The sequence below is a fragment of the Gorilla gorilla genome, chromosome 22 (assembly GCF_029281585.2).
Source record: "Gorilla gorilla gorilla isolate KB3781 chromosome 22, NHGRI_mGorGor1-v2.1_pri, whole genome shotgun sequence".
Taxonomy (NCBI): Eukaryota; Metazoa; Chordata; class Mammalia; order Primates; family Hominidae; genus Gorilla; species Gorilla gorilla.
The window spans coordinates 43,144,659-43,166,419 of NC_073246.2; the positions used below are offsets into that span (position 1 = coordinate 43,144,659).

At 39.6% G+C, this 21,761-nt stretch overlaps 1 protein-coding gene across 2 annotated transcripts in view; it reads left to right on the forward strand.

Moving 5' to 3' along the window:
* Positions 1-21,307, forward strand: part of BACE2 (beta-secretase 2) — a 109,245-nt gene extending 87,938 nt beyond the window's left edge. The window contains exons 8-9 of one of the 2 annotated variants that reach the window (XM_019017820.4): positions 1,872-2,040; positions 20,079-21,307. In XM_019017820.4, coding sequence (XP_018873365.3) covers positions 1,872-2,040; positions 20,079-20,332 — 423 coding nt within the window. In that variant the 3' untranslated portion in view covers positions 20,333-21,307. The remainder of the gene's footprint in view (positions 1-1,871; positions 2,041-20,078) is intronic. The other variant, XM_031005165.3, reaches the window with a different exon arrangement.
* Positions 21,308-21,761: the final 454 nt, after the last annotated feature.

Below are 21,761 nucleotides of genomic sequence, written 5' to 3' on the forward strand. Positions count from 1 at the left end.
CTAGATCACGGGGTGATCTAGGGCCATGGGGTGGGGCCAGATGGGTCACCCAAGGAGGGAAGATTGAGAGGAGGCCAGAGCCTGAGAGTGCTCCAATGCTTGCAGGGGAGGAAGATGAAGGAAATCCAATACAGTGCCTGAGAAGGAGCAGCCAGGGAGTTAGGGAGAAGAAGAATGAAGCCCTCTTAGAGTCCAAGTGAAGAAAGCATCCACACGGACGAAGTGATTAGTGGTCAGCAGTACCCATAGAGGGTGTCTGTGGGGGCACTTCCCGCCCTATGGTTACTGCCTGGTCCTCCCTAGATTGGAAGCCTCGAGGGAGCAGGGACTGTGTGTCATTCACCATTGTAGTGCTGGTGCAGAGAGCAGCATCTGAGCCATGAGAAGTCCTCAGCAGATAACCGCTGGGCAGATAGCCAGATGGCCAGATGGACATAAGGACTAAACTCTGACTTTTTTTTTAATTCTCTTGCCCAAAATTCCTACCTAAGGGGCCTGGGGAGTCCGCTCTACACACCATAAAGTTTCACCAGAAGGGTTTTATTTAACCTTGTATAACATGGCCTGCTTTCCAGCCTAGCTCTGGCATAACATCACATAACAAATAAGGAAAGAAATGAAAATATTTTAACCCCAAATATATTTCCTTTTCATATTTTGAAATTGCCCTGCAGAGTTGTCTCTTGTGAGAAAAATCTACATTGTATAGAGAATCCCCTTTTCCCTTTTTTTATTCTTTCCAGATCTAGAAGATAATCAACTAAGAGTCAGGCAACCTTTTTGTTGTTGTTGTTGTTGTTGTTGTTGTTGTTTAATACATATATACTTTAAGTTCTGGGGTACATGTGCAGAATGTGCAGGTTTGTTACATAGGTATACAGGTGGCATGGTGATTTGTTGTGCCCATCAACCCGTCACCTGCATTAGGTATTTCTCCTAATGTTATCCCTCCCCTAGCCCTCTACCCCCTGACAGGTCCTGGTGTGTGATGTTCCCCTCCGTATGTCCATGCGTTCTCATTGTTCAACTCCCACTTATGAGTGAGAACATGTGGTGTTTGGTTTTCTGTTCTTGTGATAGTTTGCTGAGAATGATGGTTTTCAGTTTTATCCATGTCCCTGCAAAGGACATAAACTCATCCTTTTTTATGGCTGCATAGTATTCCATGGTATATATGAAGGCACCCTTTTAAATTCTGTAAGACATATTTCACAACCTCTTTTCTTCACAGCCTGCTAACTAAAAGCTTCCTCTGCACAATAAAACTTTGGTCTCTTAATCCAAACATTTCCTTTCTATGGATCCCAGGTTAGATAAACTTAACCAATTATCAACCAGAAAATTTTTAATTTACCTCTAGCCTGGAAGCCCCACTTTGACTTGTCCTGCCTTTCTGAACCAAACCAATGGACATCTTAAAAGTATTTGATTGATGTCTCATGTCTCTCAAAATTGTATAAAACCAGGCTGTGCCCTAACCACCTCGGGCACAAGTTCTCAGGACCTCCTGAGGCTGTCTCATGGGCCATGGTCACTCATACTTGGCTCAGAATAAATCCCTTCAAAATATTTTACATAGTTTGACTCTTCATCAGCAGACAGTTGGACAGATGTCTTCTGGGTGTGTGCACCTGTGTGTAACTCCAGGTGGTGCATATGGGTCACCTGCGCTGTCACTGATCAATAATATTGATCACCATGCTTTTGATCTTCTCTCCTCCTGGATGGCAGAGTGAGATCATCTTTCTTCTCCTGTGATTCCCCCCAGCACCTGGGAGGGTCCTGAGCATGCGTGTGACCTCAGCAATTTTGTGATACTGCCTGATTTGTGCTTTTTCTTGTTTGTTTGCTCTCTCCTCTCCGACAAACAGCTTTACATTCAGCCCATGATGGGGGCCGGCCTGAATTATGAATGTTACCGATTCGGCATTTCCCCATCCACAAATGCGCTGGTGATCGGTGCCACGGTGATGGAGGGCTTCTACGTCATCTTCGACAGAGCCCAGAAGAGAGTGGGCTTCGCAGCGAGCCCCTGTGCAGGTGAGCGATTCTGGCATCGAACAGGGATCCCCGACAAGAGTCCTTTATGTAAATGTACTGACTTGGAAGCAATTCTTGATGGCAACTCAATTACCATTGAATTGTTTCACTCATTCCTATCACCAGTGATCAAAATCTTCTCAATAAAATGGGTCATGGGGTTGCTGAGAGAATTAAATGACATCATCCATGTGAAACTTCAGTGCTTGGCACATGGGAAATGCTTACTGAGTGTGAGTCCTGATAGTCACTAGGAGTAAAAATATGCCGTGAAACCTTGGAGTTGAATTGCAATTTTTCAACAGTTAAAGCAAAATGAGTAAGGAAGAAATTTCACACATAAGCTGTGTACATTTATTTGTCCATAAGGCTGTCCTCATTTTGAAATAGGAAATGAACACCTATCGTTGCGATTTCTTGAAATCCTAATATAATGAGGCCAAGGAGCCCCTGTTTCTTGTGGGACTCCTTTGAAAGATGTGTGAGGGCGGCCCGCAGCATGACTCTGCAGTCTAGCTGGAGGGTTGGCAGGTCTTCAGAGAAACCAGGAGAGCAGGAGAAAGTCAAGAGGATAGATAAACCCCATAAGCTTGAAAATGTCTTCAGATTTCACGGTTTGCTTGAAACGGAGTGCTCACACCGCACACGGCTTAATGGGAGGATTAGGTATTTCTGACTGAGAGTCCAAGCCTGCAAGGCAGAGGCAAATCACAGAAGTGGGCATGAGATTGAATTGCTGGAGACAAGTGGAGGAAGAGCCTGAATCAGAAAAGTGGTCAGGAGAACTGCAGCCTTTCAAAACAAGATGTCAAGAGACTGAAAAAAAAAAATGGTACATTGGATTTGAAGTCAGGAGCAGAATGGAATTCCAAAGTTGTGCTGGTGATATGTGAAAGGAGAGAAAAATTAAGTGTGAGGTCAAAAAAGAATGGATGACAATGGGGTAGAATAGAACAAAATTTGGGAATCGATAGGGAAATACAAGATCACCATGTGGTTGAAGGAAAGGGGGTTTTGTAGGAATTTGATGGATATGAGACGCTGTTGGAGGACAGGTGAGAGTGCTGGGCCATCCTGGGAGCCTCAACTCAGACCTTCACTCTGATCTCAACCCAGGTGAAGAGCTGCCAGGATGAGGTGCACAGGCAAAATGCCAAGTGATCACAGCTGAATTATTCCAGGAGGGAGAGATTTCAGTTGCTATTTTTTAATACCTAAAACAGGGTCTTAAAACAGGACTCCTGGTAAGTAGAGCAGATAAAGGATGCTTCATTAGCTGGCTTTAGCAGAGTGGCCTTTCAGAAAAGTAAAGTAACAATTTAGAGAACAGAAATATTAAAAGGAAAGATTACATGTGGACTATTAGGCCAATTCATATTCTGTATAAATAAAATCATCCAACCCAGTGTATGTATATGACACATCATGACATGTCTTCGTAAATATCCGTGCCGACGTATTTCGCTTTGCATTTGTGAGCAGACTTGGAACCCTTCCCATTGTCATGTTTTTTATCTTTGCTATGTGTAAATGTTTACCTTATGCATGTGCAATAACTCTTTTAGCCTGTTCAGTTATCACTGAGTGAGACCTTTCTCTGTGGCAGCAGGTGGGACTGAAATATCACTGAATTTCCTAACTGTGACTATTTTACTTCTTTTTAACCAAGGGAATCTAAGAACTTAGGCAATTTTGCCCACAATTTCTGTTCTCTCATTAAATATCATTAAAGTAGAGGCTACTATGGCAACAGCTGTTAGAGGGTCCACTTAATACTGCAGAATCTAATAACCGTTTGTTTTCTAAGTGAATTACTGTTGGAAATGGTGTAATATTAGGCGTCTCTAGGCAGGGCAACTTTTTTTTCCCTGAATTTCACTGTGAGTTATTTGCTAGATGCTCTTATATACACCTTTTGTTCCTTCTTTAAAAATGTACTTGAGGTTTTGGTATTTAAATGTTAGATTTTACCAGCCATGGGAAAATACACTGATATATGTCCCCTCTTCCATGTGGATTGTTTCGCCATTAAAGTAATTACTTTCCTCAGGGCTGCAATTAAAGGTCCTGGACAGTGCTCGATAGAACCCTAATAAATGGAATAGCTATGCTGCCTTTCTTTTTTTTTATGTGTTTATTTTTCATTATAAAATGTTTAAGTAACAAAAAAACCTTAAGTTACAGAAAATCATATACTATGTGTGCATTTATGGAATATCTAGATTTAATATTTTGTCATATTTTCTTTAAAAATTTGTCTTAGAAATAAAAAACCAAGTATAGCTAAAGTTTCACCCCACCCCCTTCCCCAGCATTACTCATTATCCTGAGATTAGTGTATATTCTTATCTGAATTACTAGACATTTATAATTTTACTAGATGGGCATGAGCACCTTCTATTAATTATCTATTGCTATGTAACAACTTACCCCCAAATGTCACAACTCTCTATCACCTTCGGCAGTTTCTTTCTTTCTTTTGTTTTCTTTTTTTTATTTTTTTATTTTAGTTTTTATTTTTAGACAGGGTCTTGCTCTGTCACTCAGGCTAGAGTAGAGTGCAGTGGCATGATCAGGGCTCACTTTAGCCTCAACCTCCCTGGTTCAGGTGATCCTCTGACCTCAACCTCCTGAGTAGGTGGGACTACAGGTGTGCACCACTGCCCTAGATAATTTTTTGTATTTTCTCTAGAGGGGGTTTTGCCATGTTGCCCAGGCTGGTCTCCAACTCCTAGGCTCAAGTGATTGACCCCCCCGCCCCGCCGTGGCCTCCCAAAGTGCTAGGTTTACAAGCATATGCCACCATACCCAGCCTGTCTTTGTTTTGTTTTGTTTTTAAAAGACAGGGTCTCACTCTCTTACCAGGCTTGAGTGCAGTGGCATGATGTTGGCTCAGTGCAGCCTTCACCTCCCAGGCTCAAGCAATCCTCCCACCTCAGCCTCCCAAGTACCTGGGACTATAGCATGTGTCACCATGCCCAGAAAATTTTTGGTATTTTGTGTAGAGATGGGGTTTTGCTGCATTGCCCAGGCTGGTCTTGAACCCCTGGGCTCAAGTGATCCTCCCACCTTGGTGTTCCAAAGTGCTGGGATTACAGGCGTGAGCCACCATGTCTGGCCATCTTGTGGAGTTTCTTAGGGCCAGGAGTTGATGAGGGACTTAGCCGGGTGTCTCTGGCCCACCATTGCTCATGAGGCTGCAGCTGTCTGCAGTCCATTGTAGGAGCTGGTTCCAAGCTCACTGCTGTGGTGGCGGGAGCCCTGCTTCCCTCACCGTTTGGACCTCACTCCAGGACTGCCTGATGTCCTCTGGTCAGCCCTGAGCAAGTGATCCAAGAGAGCATGATGGGGCACCCAGGATAGAAACCCCAGGTTTTCATCACCTCATCTTGGAAGCAGCATGTTCTCACAGCTGCCCCACTCCGTTGGTCGCACAGAATGACCCTGATATGATGTGAGAGGGGACGACACAGGTAAATGCCAGGAGTCATCCGCAGTCATCTCGGAAACATCCTACCGTATACTTATCACAAAACCTAGGTTGGTTGATTTGTTTGTTTGGTTTATTTTTTTTTATTTTTAAATTTATAGGAATGCTGTGGTAGTGTGTATCCTCTGTCAACTCGACTTTATTGTTTGACATTACATTTGATAGATTTTCCATATTGATATGAGCCCTAGGTTATTTGTTTTGACTGCATACTATCTCACTTTATGAATGTACCCAGATTACCCATTTTTATCTTAATTAACATTTGGATTATTTCTGTATTGGCAATTATAAACAGTACTGCAGTGAACATCTTTGTGTAGGTGAATGAGATCATCTAGGAATGGAATTTCTAAATGATTTATTATGCAACTCTTCGGTGTTATTGGCTACAGTCAAATTTGTCTTTAAAGGAGCTGAAACATCAGCATTATATGAGAATTTCCATTCCCTAAAAGCATGACTGTATTTGTTTTGTCTTTGTGTTTTGCTAATCCATGTATGTGCAATAGTGTCACATTTTAGTTGATTACTTTCAAGATCAGACAACTTTGGATATGTTTTTGGGATGTTTGAGCTTCTTCTCTGAGGGTGAATTTTTCTACTAATATAGTGCACACATTTTTCTACCCATACTTTTTACTGATAGACATGAGTTCCTTATATTTCTGAGGTATTAGTTTTTCTGAGTTATACTATCTAGTCTCCCTGACTTTTTACTTTGTTTTGGTGCCTTATATTTATATATATCTTTAATTTAGTGAAATCAAATTTACCAGCATTTCTCTCATGAATTATGCCCTGTGCCTTATTTAAGAAATACTTCTTTAATCCAAGAAAATAGGGATTTTTTTCTTCTAAAGATACTGTATACTTTTTTCTTATTTTCTTCCAAAATGTGAATTAGGAAATTAATTTTTATAAGGATGTTCCATTTTCTCAGCATCCTTATTGAATATATAATGTTTTCCCCTCTGATTTTTCCAATTTTTTTATTTAAAAAATTTATATACAGAAAAGACTAAAAATAATACCATGCTGTTCTGCATATCAACCATCTAGATTTAGTAACTTTTAACATTTTGCCATATACCAGTATGTGTGTATAGGTGAGTATGTAGTTTTTGCTGAGCCATTTGCAAATAAGTTGCAGATATCATGACTTTCACCCCTAAATATTTCATTATGCATTCTAAAAATAAGGACATTCTCCTATATAACCACAATACCATAATCACACCTAAAAAATTAATAATATTTGCTAAATATCATGACTATGTAGACCACATGCAGATTTCCCCAGGTGTCCCCAGAATGTTTTCATTAGCTGTTTTGCTTTTTATTTTGTTTTGGAAGGCCAGTTCTCTTGTAGAATATATCATATTCAGTTTTATCTGTTCCCTAATGATATATACTGCGTTGATTTTGCATCATATTTCCTTGAACTTAAGTCTAGAGGCTTAATTAGACTTGAGTTAAATCTTTTTTTGCAAGGTATCTAATGAATTTTAATAGCATCTTTGTCATGTACCAAGTCCCCATTTATGCCTGAGCCTACTTCTGAGCATTCTGTTCCATTCCACTGGTCAAGTTGTCTATCCCTCGGCTAAGCTATATAGTTTTATTTATTTATTTTTTTAGTTATAGGACAATATCTGGCAGGGACTTGACCCTTCTTATTCTTCCTCAGAGTTCTCTTGGCTACTTTTGCCCTTTTATTCAGCTTGTCGAGATCCCTGAAAAACCCTGTTGGGATTTCTATTAGAACTGCATTGAACTTACAGAATTAACTTGAGAAGAAACCAAATCTTTACCATATCAAGTTTCCCCTATGAAGGTACCAGATCTTTTCATTTATTTAGGTCTTCTTTTATGTCCTACTGCAGTATTTTGTAATTTTGTCCAAAAAGATTCACACATAGACTTATTCCTATGTACCTCTTAGTTCTTACCACAAATGAGATTATTTTACATCGCATTTCTTGTGAGTTGTTGGGAATATCGGTATGCAATTTTTATATATTATATATTAATCTTCTATCCAGCCACATTGCTAAGTTCTCCTTTCTAGAAATGGTTTTTAGAGTCGTTTGAATTTTCTATTAAAACAGCCATATAATCTGCAAATAATATATTTTAAATCACTTGTAGTTGTTATATCTTTTATTTATATTTTTTGTGATGCCCTCTGAGACAATATTGAATACAAATGGTGATAATGGACTTTTTTGTCTTTTTTGTTACTTTAAAGAAAATATTTCTCATTTCGTACCATGGAGCATTATGCATAGGATAGGTTTGTGGAATTTCCTTCTCAGTCCTAAATTTAGGGATTTCCAGTTTCTGAAAAGTATTCAGTATGAATGGAAAAGCTTTTTGACAATTTCCACATTAAACATATGCCTACTCTATAATCAACATTCAACATTAAGCATATGCCTACTCTAGAATCCAGCAGTTGTCACTCTTAGGTGTATGCAAAGGAGAAATGAGTATGTAAGTGTGCTGAGACTTAACCAGAAGGTTCATAACAGCTTTACACATAAAATAACTTAAGTAATACATACTTTAGTAGTTACATAAATACATAAAACCATCACTTTTATCAAAATAGAAACATCCCAAAAGTCAACCGAAGGAAAACAGATAAACAATTGTTGACTTGCCATTCTGTGGAACACTGCACAGCAATTTTCTTTCTGCTGAAGAGTGTGCTTTTGGATGTCTTTTATAAAAGACTGTGAAAGGTAAATTTTATTTTGCCTCAATTCCGAATCACAATTTAGCTATACATGGAATTCTAGATTGCCTGTGTTCCCTTAGTGTTTTGAAGATTCAGTTTCATTGTCCTCTGGCTGTGATGATTGCTGAAGAAAAGACCCTAGTTGGTCTTAACTGTTGTACCTTTAAGGGTAATCTGTTGCTTCTCCTTAGTTACCGGTAAGACTGCTTTTACTTTAAATTTCCAGTGTTCTGAAGTTTCACCATGATGTGTCTAGGTATAGGGTATTTTCCCATCGTGCTATACCCTTTACACTCTCTGAATCTGACAACTCATGACTTTTGTCGTCAATCTTAGAGAATTCCTAGCTGTTAACTCTTCCACTGTTGCCTCATGCACAATCTTTCTAGTCTCTTCTTCTGGTTCTCTCATTTCAAGTAATGAGATTTCTCATTATTTATTTCAGGTCCCTTGACCCTTCATTTATGTTTTCCTTTCTATCTTTGCTGCATTCTGTGTAATTTCTTCAGATACATTTTATATTGGCCTAATTCTCTGTTCAGCTATGTTCAATCTACTATTTAACATATTCATTGAGTTTTTTAAAATACTTTTACTTTTTATTATTTTTATTGTTTTTGGATTCTTTAATTGTCTTTGGTTTGGGGGTCTTTTTTTTTTCTTTTGAGTTTTTCATTTCGATGACTATATTTTTCATTTCTAGAAATTGTATCTCATACTTTTCCAAATATACCATAGCCGGGCACAGTGGCTCGTACCTGTAATCCCAGAACTTTAGGAGGCCAAGGCAGGAGGATCGCTTGAGTCCAGAAGTTCAAGACCAGCCTGGGCAACTGTGTTAGTTCATTCCCATGCTGCTATAAAGACATACCTGGGACTGGGTAATTGATTAAGAAAAGAGGTTTAATCGGCTCATGGTTCTGCAGGTTATACAGACTTCTGCTTCTTGGGAGGCCTCAGGAAACTTACAATTGTGGTAGAAGAAGAAAGGGAAGCAGGCACGGTCTTCACATGGCCAGAGCAGGGGAGAGAGAGAGAAAGGGGAAGGTGCTCCACACTTTCAGACAACCATATCTTGTGAGAACTCTATCATGAGACAATACTGGGGGGTGGTAGTAAACCATTAGAAACCACCCCCATGATCCAGTCACCTCCCACCAGGCCCCATCTCCAACACTTGGGATCCAAATTCAACATGAGATTTGGATGGGGACACAGTGCCAAACCATATCAACAACAAAGTAATACCCTGTCTACAAAAAATCAAAAGGTTAGCCAAGCATGGTGGAGCATACCTATGGTTCCAGCTACACAAGAGGTTGAGGCAGGAAGATCACTTGAGGCCAGGAGGTCAAGGCTGCAGAGAGCCATGATCATGTCACTGCACTCCAGCTTGGGAGACAGAGCAAGACTATGACTCTAAATAAATAAATAAATATGCCAGTTAACTTTTCTATAGTGTTGTGTAAAATTTTATTGTGACTTGGATTTTCTTTATCTTCTTTTTAGTTTTTATTTAATTTAAAAGGCTAGGTAATATTTAGAAGGTACGATATAGCACATAGTCCCACTCCCTCAGAGGTAATCATACTAATGCCTAAAGTCCTTCCTTTTTTTTTTTTTCAAGCCTCATAGTCTATTATATGGGTGCATCTAATTTATTTAACCAGTTCATTATTGATAGGCATTTAGGTTGTTTTAAGTCTTTTGTTGTTACAAATAATACTGCAGTGAACATCATTTATATATATCATTTGCATATATGAAAGTATACATCTAGGTTAAATTATTAGAATTGCTGAGTTAAAAGGTATACACATTTGTAATTTTAATGAATATCACTTCGTTACCTTCCATAGAGCTTATACTCATTGATACCTGGCCATACCTTCTCTTGTAATGTAGATGATAACCTACTTGGAAATTTTGGTCATCTGACAGGTGAGAAATGATGATCTCTGTGTAGTTTTAATTTGTGTCACTTTCTATGAGTGAGATTGAGTTTCTTTTCAATGACTAAGGTCACTGTTTGTCCTTTTCTATGAACTACCCACTCATATCTTCGCCCATTGTTTTCTGTTGGATTCTTTTTTTGTATTAATTTGTAGGAACTCTTTATGTAATGGAGTAATTAATCATATGCTTGGAGGAAAAAGAACCTATAATTTCTGTCTCAATTGTACATTTTTAAAACTTTGCTTATGACATGTTTTAGTGTAAAAAATGTTTACTTTGTATATTTAAATAGTTTGTTATTTTGCTTTAAGGGTCTTGGGACTACTGTTACCTTTTAAATGGCTTTCCTCACTAAAAGTGTTTTGTGACTTATTCAAGTACTTTCATGTTTGATTTAACTTGGCATAGAATGTGTGGATTAAACTTCTTTCCTCTAGGATAGCTACCCCATTGTTATAACATTTATCAAATAATTTATCTTTTTTTTACTTTAAATCCTAAAATTACTGCATACCAAATTCTAGTAAATATTTGGGAGATGTATATCTGTTTCTGGATTTTCTGTACTATTCCATTGATATATCTTATAGTATTAGTTCCTTTTCATTATTCTTTTTTCAGAATTTCCAACTCTTCTTTCTTAATTTTTCTTTTCTTTTATGAACTTTTGAGCCAGCTTGTTTAGTTTTAAAAAAAATTGTATTTTAATGGGTTTTTAGTCACTTTAAACACAGCTATGGTATAATCTTGTGCACGTTGTTCTATTTTTCCATCACCGATGGGGAGTTCATCTTGTTTTTGTGTCTGCTGGCTGCTCTCTCATAGTAGACTTTTTTCTCATTTGCTTTGCAATTTTTTGTTGTGAGCTTATATTTAGAGGGAGCACACTTTTTCTTCCAAGAGAGTGCAGTGTGCCTTGGGCTGTAAAGTGTTGCTATAAAGCAATTTTGCATATGTTTCTGCTGAGTGTCCGCAGACCATGAGAATCTTGGGATTTGTATACCAGGTTGTGCGAATTTAGATGCCAGCCAGGTTTGAGGTGGAGGTTTAGGGGCTCCATTTCTCATGGGAGAGTTTCTTGCCCTCCTCCCCCAACCTCTTAGCCCCTGAGCTGAGCCAGGCTTCCTTGTTGGTAGAATTTCCCGGCTCCTTTCACCAATGGGCAAGGCTTGCACAGGCATCTTGACCCCAGTGCCCACCTCCTTGGTGCCCAGGGTCAAGTCTCTCACCCCTCCTGGTCATGGGAACCCCAGCCCTAGGGCCCATTTCTGGTTGAGGAATGTCTCTTACTTCTGGACTCAGCTATAGAGTTAAAAAGTTATATTTTATCCTCATTCCTCTTTGTTGCAGCAGGAAGAGGTTCTACCTTCACACCAGTCACTGTTTGAGGACCCCACATCTTTGGAAGCTGCCCTTCTCTCACAGTGTGTGTGTGTGTGTGTGTGTGTGTGTGTTCATGGTCATTTGTGTTTGTCCGATGACACTTAGCCTAAGGGTTGGGGTGGGGGGAGCAGTGAGTGGGAGCTCCTTGATTAGAATCTCCTGGGACACTTTTTCAAAATACACCTGGTCAACATCCTCATGCCCTTTTCCAGCCAAGGCACAGCAGGATGGCGGTGGGTGGGAAGGTGATGGGTATTTTGGAAAAAGTTCCCCAGATGCTTCTCTTATGCTTCCCCTGCCTCTCCTCAGCCCACTCCCACCCCTGCTGAGAATCATTACTGCAGTCAGATTGGCTGGAGGTCAGGGTGTGTTATGGCTCGGGCCACCGTCTCATATCTGACACGGATACTAGGGACTGGAGCACTTTCAACCGCCTCTGTGTTGCTGGGCCAAGTGTCCTACGGCTACGAAAATAATAGAGTGTTAAAATTGACAACTCTCTGTTATTTTAATGTATCCAAAGCTTATGAAATACCACCCATCTCTTTTTATAGATTGAGACATTTAGCACCCAAGAGCTGTATAGATCTCAGCTTGTACAACTTGAGGCACATGATGGATTATGGCAGCCATTTGACTGTGAATTTTTCTTGCTGCAGGTTGAAAGTGGATCATCTGGTACATGCTCATGTTTAAAAATAGCAAAGTTAGCCGTTAAGAGCAGAGTTTCAGAGATACTCCTCTGCCGTCTACTTAGACTACAATCAAAAGATACCAAAGCCAGGGGACCCCAAAGGTGTAGATCAGGCCGCTCTGTTTCCTCATTTTACAGAAGAGAACACTGAGGGCCCCAGATTTTCTGTAGCTTTCACATGGTTGCAGAAAAAAAATCTGGCTCTGGGTCCAGAACCCCTATCCTGAAACTCCAGAATGTTCTTCTAAGTAAACCATGCCTACTCAGAAAGCATCTCAGTACCAGATAATCAGTGTGGCGGGACAGTTCTCATTATTTTGTATGCTATAGGGAAAAAGACCTGACCATTATAATTTTTATCCTTGGTAAAATTATAGATCTTCCACAGGCACTCATTATCAACCAGATCCTGACCTTTCAGAGAAAATACACAATTAAAATTGTAACTCGAGACATTGATGAAAGAGTTAAAAATAACAGTTTAGTAACAGTGGACACTTACGTAGCACCGATCTTAGCCCAGGACTGTACTAAGTGCTTAACATCTATTAACTTGATTGTTCTTACAAGACTGACTGGTAGGGGCTGTTACTACCTTCATTTTATAGATGACAAAACTGGAGGGCAAAGAAGTTAAGTAACTTGGCCCAGATCACACAGCTTGTATGTGGGAGCTAGGATTGGAACCCCAGAAGTCTGGCCCCAGGTTCATGCTCTCACCCACTGCATACAATGGCCTCTCATAAATCAATCCAGTATAAAACATTAGAATCTGCTTTAAAACCATAGAATTAGTAACGTAAGTAATAAATGCAGAGACCGTGCAGTGAATGGCATTCCGGGAAAAAGCCCCCAGAAGGAATTTTAAATCAGCTTTCGTCTAATCCTGAGCAGCTAGTTAGCAAATATGAGAATACAGTTGTTCCCAGATAATGCTTTATGTCTGACCATCTTAAACTGGCGCTGTTTTTCAAAAACTTAAAAACAAAATCCATGACTCTTTTAATTATAAAAGTGATACATGTCTACTTGGGAGGCTGAGGTGGTGGGAGGATGGCTTGAGCTCAGGAGTTTGAGGCTGCAGTGTGCTACTATCATGCCTATAAATAGCCGCTGCATTCCAGCTTGGGCAACATACCCAGGCCCTATCTCAAAAAAATAAGAAGTAATACATCTACATTGAAGAAAATTAATTTTATTGGGTTTTTTTGCATTTTTATTATACACAGCACACAAAGCACATATGAAAAAATGGGTATGAACTCAGGCATTCAACTGGAAGAACAGTACTAAATCAATGTCCATGTAGTCAGCATGACTGAGGTTGGTTTGTTTTTTCTTTTTTCTTCTCTTCTCTTCTCTTTTCTTTTTTTTTGAGATGGAGCTTTGCTCTTTTTGCCCAGGCTTGATTGCAATGGCATGATCTCAGTTTACTGCAATCTCTGCCTCCCGGGTTCAAGGGATTCTCCTGCCTCAGCCTCCCGAGTAGCTGGGATTACAGGCGTGTGCCACCATGCCTGGCTAATTTTGTATTTTTAGTAGAGATGGGGTTTCTCCATGTTGGTCAAGCTGGTCTTGAACTCCTGACCTCAGGTGATCTACCTGCCTCGGCCTCCCAAAGTGCTGGGATTACAGGCATGAGCCACCGAGCCCAGCCTCGGTTTTTCTTTCCTAATCTCAGTGAGATTATAACAGATGTGCTATTCTTTGACATGCTTTGACTATCTTATTCTTTTGACTTTTTGAAACAGCTTTGTTGGGATATAATTGGTGTAAAATAAACAGTTCATGTTGAAAGGATACAGTTTGATAAGTGTTATATGTGTGCGCACCTTGAAACCATCACCACAAACAAGGTAGTGATCATATGCATTGAGCTGTTTTCCCTGCCTCCCAGGTCCTGTGGACCCCGTCCCATTCCCAGGAAACCACTGACCTGCCTTCTGTCACTGTAGACTAGTTTGTATTTGTTAGAATTTTATATAAATGCAATCATACAGTATGTATTCCATTTTGTCTGACTGCTTTCACACAATAAAATTATTTTGAGGTTCATCTATAATGTTTCATGTTCAGAAGTTCATTTTTATTGCAGATCAATTAGGCATTATAGTTTCTTTATCCCCATACACCTGTTGATGAACTTTTGGATTGTTGCCAAGTTTTGGGTTTTTTGGCAATTATAAGTAAAGCTGCTATCAACAATAGCATGCAAGTCCTTGGACATATATATCGTTTTTTATTTCTCCTGGATAAACACCTAGGAGTAGAATCGTTGAGTTACATAACATGTATGTTTCACTTCTTAAAAAGCTGCCAAACTCATTTTCAAAGTTGGCTGTATCATGTCACATTCCTGCCAACAGTGTATGAAAGTTCCAGTTGTTAAACATCCTCACCAACATTTGGTATGGTCAGTATTTTCATTTTAATAGGTATTAATATTTAGCGGTCTCATTGTGGCTTTAATTTGCATTTCCCTAATGACTAATAATCCTGAATATCTTTTCATGTGCTTTTTTGCCATCCATGCATCTTTTTAAATGAAATGTCTTTTCAAATGTTCTTGCCCATTTTTGTATAGGGTTGTTTGTTTTCTCATTGAGTCCTCAGAGTTATTTATATATGAAGAATACAAGTCCTTTATCAGAAATTTGGCTTGCAAATATTTTTGCCAAGTCTTTTTAGTCTGTTAATATTTTCTATTAAAGAGGAGAAGTTCTTACTTAATTTTGATAAAATCCATTTTTTTTTCCTTTTACAAATTGTGCTTTTGGGTACTATAGCTAAGAAATTTTTCGCCTAACCCCAGGACACAAAGATTTTATATATATATAATGGAGATGGGGTCTTGCTCTGTCACCAGACTAGAGTACAGTAGTGTGAGCATAGTTCATTGCAGCCTCCATCTCCTGGCCTCAAGTGATCCTCCTACCACAGTCGCCTAAAGTGCTGGGATTATAGGCATGAGCCACCACCACACCTGGCCACAAATGTGTTATTTAGTTTCCAAATAATTAGGGATTTTTCCAGAAGCTTTCTGTTATTCTAATTTAACCTCAGTGTGGGCAGGGAATATAGTTTTTATGAATTGAATCTTTTGAAATTTATTGAAACTTGTTTCATCATCCAGAATATAGTCTATCACAGTAAATATTTCTTGTGCTCTTGAAAACAATGTATATTCTGCTATTATGGGTGGATTAGTTTATAATAGTTAGATCAAGTTAGTTGATAGTGTTGTTTAGGTATTCTATATCATAACTTATTTTCTGTCTACTTGCTCTATTATTGAGAAAGGGATATTGGAATCTCTGACTATATTTGTGGATTTGTCTATTTCTCTTTGCATTTTCATCAATCTTGTTTTATGTATTTTGAAACACTGTTATTAGGTACAAAAACATTAGGATTTTTATGTCCTATTTATGAAGGAAACAGTTTATCATTATGAAACTACTATATTTACTTCTAGTACTTTTTTTGATCTGTATCTATTCTGTCTAATAATATAGCCACTCTGGATTTCTTTTGATAAGCATTAATATGATAGTTTTTTTCCATCTGTTTAGTTTTAACATTTTGAGTCTTTACATTAAAAGCAAGTTTCCTGTAGGGAGAATATACTTGGATCTTGCTTTTTATCTAATTTAGCAGTCTCTGTTTTTTAGTTGTGATGTTTAGGCCAGAGATCCACAAACAACAGTCTATAGGCTGAATCCAGCATGTAGCTTGTTTCTGTATGGCCTGTGAGGTAAGAATAGTTTTTACATTTTTAAAGGGTTGAAAAAATCAGAAAGAAGCTAACCTAAAAAGCTTAACATATTTACTATCTGGCCCTTTACGGAAAAAGTTTGCCAAATGCTGGTTTAGACTATTTATATTTAATGTATGATTGATATGTCTGTGTTTAACCAGTAACACAACAAAGAAAACTATTTTTCTTTTTGTCTCATTTGTTACATTTTTTCCCTTTTTTCCTTTTTTGCTGCCTTCTTTTGGATTATTTTCTATTTCTTTGTATCTCCTTGGCTAGTTTATTAGCTATAACTCTATATTGTGAAATTTTAGTGGTTGCTTTAGGATATGTAGTGTAAATTTTTTAACTGACCACAGTCTACCACTTCATATAGTCTAAGAGCCTTACAACAATAGACTTCCATTTCTTGCCTTTGGTCCTTTGTGCTATTGTCATCCGTTTTACCTATGCCTATATTATAAGCCACCCAGCACATTGTTATAATTTTTGCTTTAATTGATTAACTTTGTAAATATTTAAAATTAAAAGTAAAGATTTTATAACTACTATATAGTTCCCGCTTCTGGTGTTCATCATTCTTTTGTGTAGATTCAAGTTTCCTTCTGATGTCCTTTTTCTTCTGCTTGAAGAACTTTCTGTAGTGAAAATCTGTGATGAGTTCTCTCAGCTTGTGTATGACTGAAAACATTTTTATTTCTTCTTCATTTTTAAGATATTATTGCTGGGTATAGAGTTCTCGGTTGACAGGACTTCTTCTACCCCCCAGTACTTTAAAGATGTTACTCTATTGTCTTCTAGTTTGCATTGCTTCCAACATGAAATCATCTATAATCCTTATTATTATTCATTTGTATATAATATTTCTTTTTTCGCTCTCCTTGCTTTTAGGAAATTTTCTCATTATCACTGGTTTTCAGCAGTGCGCTATTATAATCTATGTCGTGTTTCTTGTGTTTGGGGTCCTTTGGGCTTCTTGGGTCTGTGGGTTTATAGTTTCATAAAATTTGGAAAATTTTTGGTTTTTTCCAATATTTTTTGCCTCACAATCCCTTCTTCCTTTTGAGTACTCTGATTACATGATTTAGCAGCTTGATGTTGTCCACAGTTTACTGATGTTCTCTCTCTCTCTTTTTTTTCAGCTTTTTCTCTGTGCTTCATTTCTATTGTTTTGGTTTTTTAAAAATTCATTAGTCTGTTTTTCTGCAGTGTATAATCTGCTCTTACAACCATCCAGTATATTTTTCATCTCACATATTATAATTTTTATCACTAAAAATTTGATTTAGATCTTTAATATCTTCCGTGTCTCTGTTTAACATGTTTAACATTTTCTCTGGCATCCTGAGTAGAATACAGTTATAATAAATATCTTGATATCCTGCCTGCTAATTTTATCATCTGTGCCATTTCTTACTAAGTTCCGATTGATTGATTTTTCTCCCTATTATGAACTGTGTTTTCCTGCTTCTTTGCATAATTAGTGCTATAGAATAAATGTTTATGTCCTGCCAAAATTCTTATGTTGAAACCTATCGGGGGAGCCTGCCCCCGATAATTCAACGTTATTTCACGTAGGTTATTTGCTATTTCCTTAAGTGTCAGCCGGTCTGAGAAATAAAGGGAAAGAGTACAAAAGAGAAATTTTAAAGCTGGGTGTCCAGGGAAGACATCACATGTCGGCAGGTTCGTGATGCCCCCTGAGCTGCAAAACCAGCAAGTTTTTATTAGTGATTTTCAAAGGGGAGGGAGTGTATGAATAGGGTGTGGGTCACAGAGATCACGTACTTCACAAGGTAATAAAATATTACAAGGCAAATGGAGGCAGGGCAAGATCACAGGACCAGGGCGAAATTAAAATTGCTAATGAAGCTTTGGGCACGCATTGTCATTGATAACATCTTATCAGGAGACAGGGTTTGAGAGCAGACAACTGGTCTGACCAAAATTTATTAGGCGGAAATTTCCTTGTCCTGATAGGCCTGGGAGCGCTATGGGAGACCGGGGCTTATTCCATCCCTTATCTGCAACCGTAAAAGACAGACATTCCCAGAGCGGCCATTTCAGGGATCTACCCCTAGGAACACATTCTTTTTCTCAGGGCTGTTCCTTGCTGAGAAAAAGAATTCAGCGATATTTCTCCTATTTGCTTTTGAAAGAAGAGAAATATGGCTCTGTTCCACCCGGCTCTCAGGCAGCCAGACCTAATGGTTATCTCCTTTGTTCCCTGAACATTGCTGTTAGCCTGTTCTTTTCTCAAGGTGCCCAGATTTCATATTGTTTAAACAATTTGTGCAGTTAACGCAATCATCACAGGGTCCTGAGGTGGCATACATTCTCAGCTTACGAAGATGATGGGATTAAGAGATTAAAGTAAAGACAGCATAGGAAATCACAAGAGTACTGATTGGGGAAGTGATAAATGTCCGTGAAACCTTCACAATTTATGTTCAGAGATTGCAGTAAAGACAGGCGTAAGAAATTATAAAAGTATTAATTTAAGGAACTAATAAATGTCCATGAAATCTTCACGATTTATGTTCTTCTGCCATGGCTTCAGCCAGTCCCTCCGTTCAGGGTCCCTGACTTCCCGCAACAGAAACCTAATCTCCAAGGTGATGATATTTGGAGTTGGGGCCTTTGGAAGGTGATTAGGTCATGAGGGCAGAGCTTTTCTTTGTAAATGGAATTACTGCCCATTATTAAAGACGGTCCAAGAGAGCTCCCTCGTCTCTTCCACCATGTAAAGACACAGCAAGAAGATCATTATCTACAAACCAGGAAATGGGAGCGTAGATTGACTGCAGGGTGCATCCCTCTGTTCTCGGTGTTGGCAGGCTCTTGTTCATTGCCTTTCTTTTTCAGTGCACTTAGGAAAGCCATATTATGACAGAATCCACATTAGCAAGAAAATGCAGTCACTTTGCAAAGTAATCAAGCCTGTTTTCCTCTGATTTTAAAACCATTCTTTTCAGGTCATTATCCCATTGTTATTTTGACTTTTTCTTTCCTCAGTCAAAAAGGGTATTATTTGGCAGCTCTGAAGACCTTGAGGCTTTAGTTATAGAAAAATCAAATTCTTAGCAGTGTTATTTTCTGGTGCCAAAATATTCATTTCTGTGATTAAATATAGGAAAAATGGGTAATGAGGCCTATTTCTTTTCCATATTGCAAGTAAAGCTTAAGATCCCATATTCCTGAAAGGGGCAGAGAAGCCTAGTGTAGGCAAAGGAAGTCTATGGATAATTCACAAACCGGCTTTAAGAAATCATCTCAACTTCCTTCTTGGTTTGAAGTTATTCAAGAGTCTCTAGCAGAAGTCACCGGGTGAATTTTAACTGTTTCTCTTTGTCACTAGTGATGTCATGAATTAGGTGTTTCATTCACTTACTGCTCCTGGCTGTTGATGAGACCTAGGATACGAGTTGGGCAGGGAGGGTCTCTCAAGCCAGCCTGACCCGGGGAGGTCTCACAACCCACTAAGACTATGAGTCAGGCTGATATGAGGTCCCTATCTGTTGTAGAATCCATGGTAGAGAGTGAACTCAGGTTGACTCCACCAGGGAAAATTCCCCATGACATAGGCAGGTCCAACTGAGCTTTCTGCGGTAAATTCTCCTCTTTCTCCTCTTTTCTCATCTCCACTGAGGAAGCACAACCCACACAGCTGTCACGACCAGGTGCTGACCTGCACTCTCACCTGTGTAGTACTGCAGTGTCGCTGGCCTTCCATGAAGCACAGGGTGCTTCCATACGTGCCCTGCTGCAGTTCCCCTCCACACCTAGGCTCAGTACCCACACACCTTAAAACATGCCGTCGTTCCAGTTTGCAGGGACTGGACCCCCAAAGGCACGCTGAGCTGTGACCCCACTCTGCTTCCTGAGCTGTCTAAGCCACTGGGACCTCAGTGGACTTTAACTGTGGTTTAATAAACCAAGGGGTTCTGTCTGTGTCCAATGTGAGAGGTGGACCGCTGATTTCACAGCTGTGGATTTTCCCTTTCTGTCTCCCCAGAAATTGCAGGTGCTGCAGTGTCTGAAATTTCCGGGCCTTTCTCAACAGAGGATGTAGCCAGCAACTGTGTCCCCGCTCAGTCTTTGAGCGAGCCCATTTTGTGGATTGTGTCCTATGCGCTCATGAGCGTCTGTGGAGCCATCCTCCTTGTCTTAATCATCCTGCTGCTGCTGCCGTTCCGGTGTCAGCGTCGCCCCCGTGACCCTGAGGTCGTCAATGATGAGTCCTCTCTGGTCAGACATCGCTGGAAATGAATAGCCAGGCCTGACCTCAAGCAACCATGAACTCAGCTATTAAGAAAATCACATTTCCAGGGCAGCAGCCGGGATCAACGGTGGCACTTTCTCCTGTGCCCACCCGTCTTCAATCTCTGTTCTGCTCCCAGATGCCTTCTAGATTCACTGTCTTTTGATTCTTGATTTTCAAGCTTTCAAATCCTCCCTACTTCCAAGAAAAATAATTAAAAAAAAAAAAAAAAACTTCATTCTAAACCAAAACAGAGTGGATTGGGCTGCAGGCTCTATGGGGTTCGTTATGCCAAAGTGTCTACATGTGCCACCAACACAAAACAAAACCAAGCCTTGGCTCGTTCTCTTCTCTCTTCAATCTCTGGAAAAATAAGTACATATAGTTGATAATCCCTCTTAGCTTACAGGAAGCTTTTTGTATTAATCGCCTTTGAGGTTATTTTCCGCCAGACCTCAACCTGGGTCAAAGTGGTACAAGAAGGCTTGCAGTATGATGGCAGAAGAATCAGCCTGGGGCCTTGGGATGTAACAAAGCTGTACCCTTGAGACCTGGAACCAGAGCCACAGGCCCCTTTTGTGGGTTTCTCTGTGCTCTGAATGGGAGCCAGAATTCACTAGGAGGTCATCAACCGATGGTCCTCACAAGCCTCTTCTGAAGATGGAAGGCCTTTTGCCCGTTGAGGTAGAGGGGAAGGAAATCTCCTCTTTTGTACCCAATACTTATGTTGTATTGTTGGTGCGAAAGTAAAAACACTACCTCTTTTGAGACTTTGCCCAGGGTCCTGTGCCTGGGTGGGGGTGCAGGCAGCCTTGACCACGGCTGTTCCCCTCACCCAAAAGAATTATCATCCCAACAGCCAAGACCCAACAGGTGCTGAACTGTGCATCGACCAGGAAGAGTTCTATCCCCAAGCTGGCCACTATCACATATGCTTACTCTTGCTTAAAATTAATAAATCATGTTTTGATGAGAAAAAACTATTCTATTTCACTAGCTTAGTTGTCTCTTTTTCCAAATCTTCTCTGGAAGTAGCTTGGCTATTACCCTGTTGGCAAACAGGGAAATGGCCTGATGCCCATATTTCTGACCAGCTGTCAGGGAAGGAAGATGCAAGATGTGCAGAAGACACAAGGTAACATCTGCTTATCCCCGTGCTTCGAAACCGTGTGTTTCCCTTTGCAGAACTGGTTAGCCTCAAGCATACCCATCCAATCAGCTTAAATTGTTTAGCAGTTGACCTCTGTGCTTCTTCCTTTGGGGGTGTTTAATCTTTGGTAACAGGTGTGCAGTGGTAGCCTTATTTCGGGGGGCAGTCCCTACTTTCTGTCACTTATCGAGGCCTTTGCCAAAGAAAAGTGGAAGCCATTTCCTTGACATAGCCTTATATGACCTGATGTCATTAGGAGAAGAGTTAAAAGACAGTATCCCCTCTCT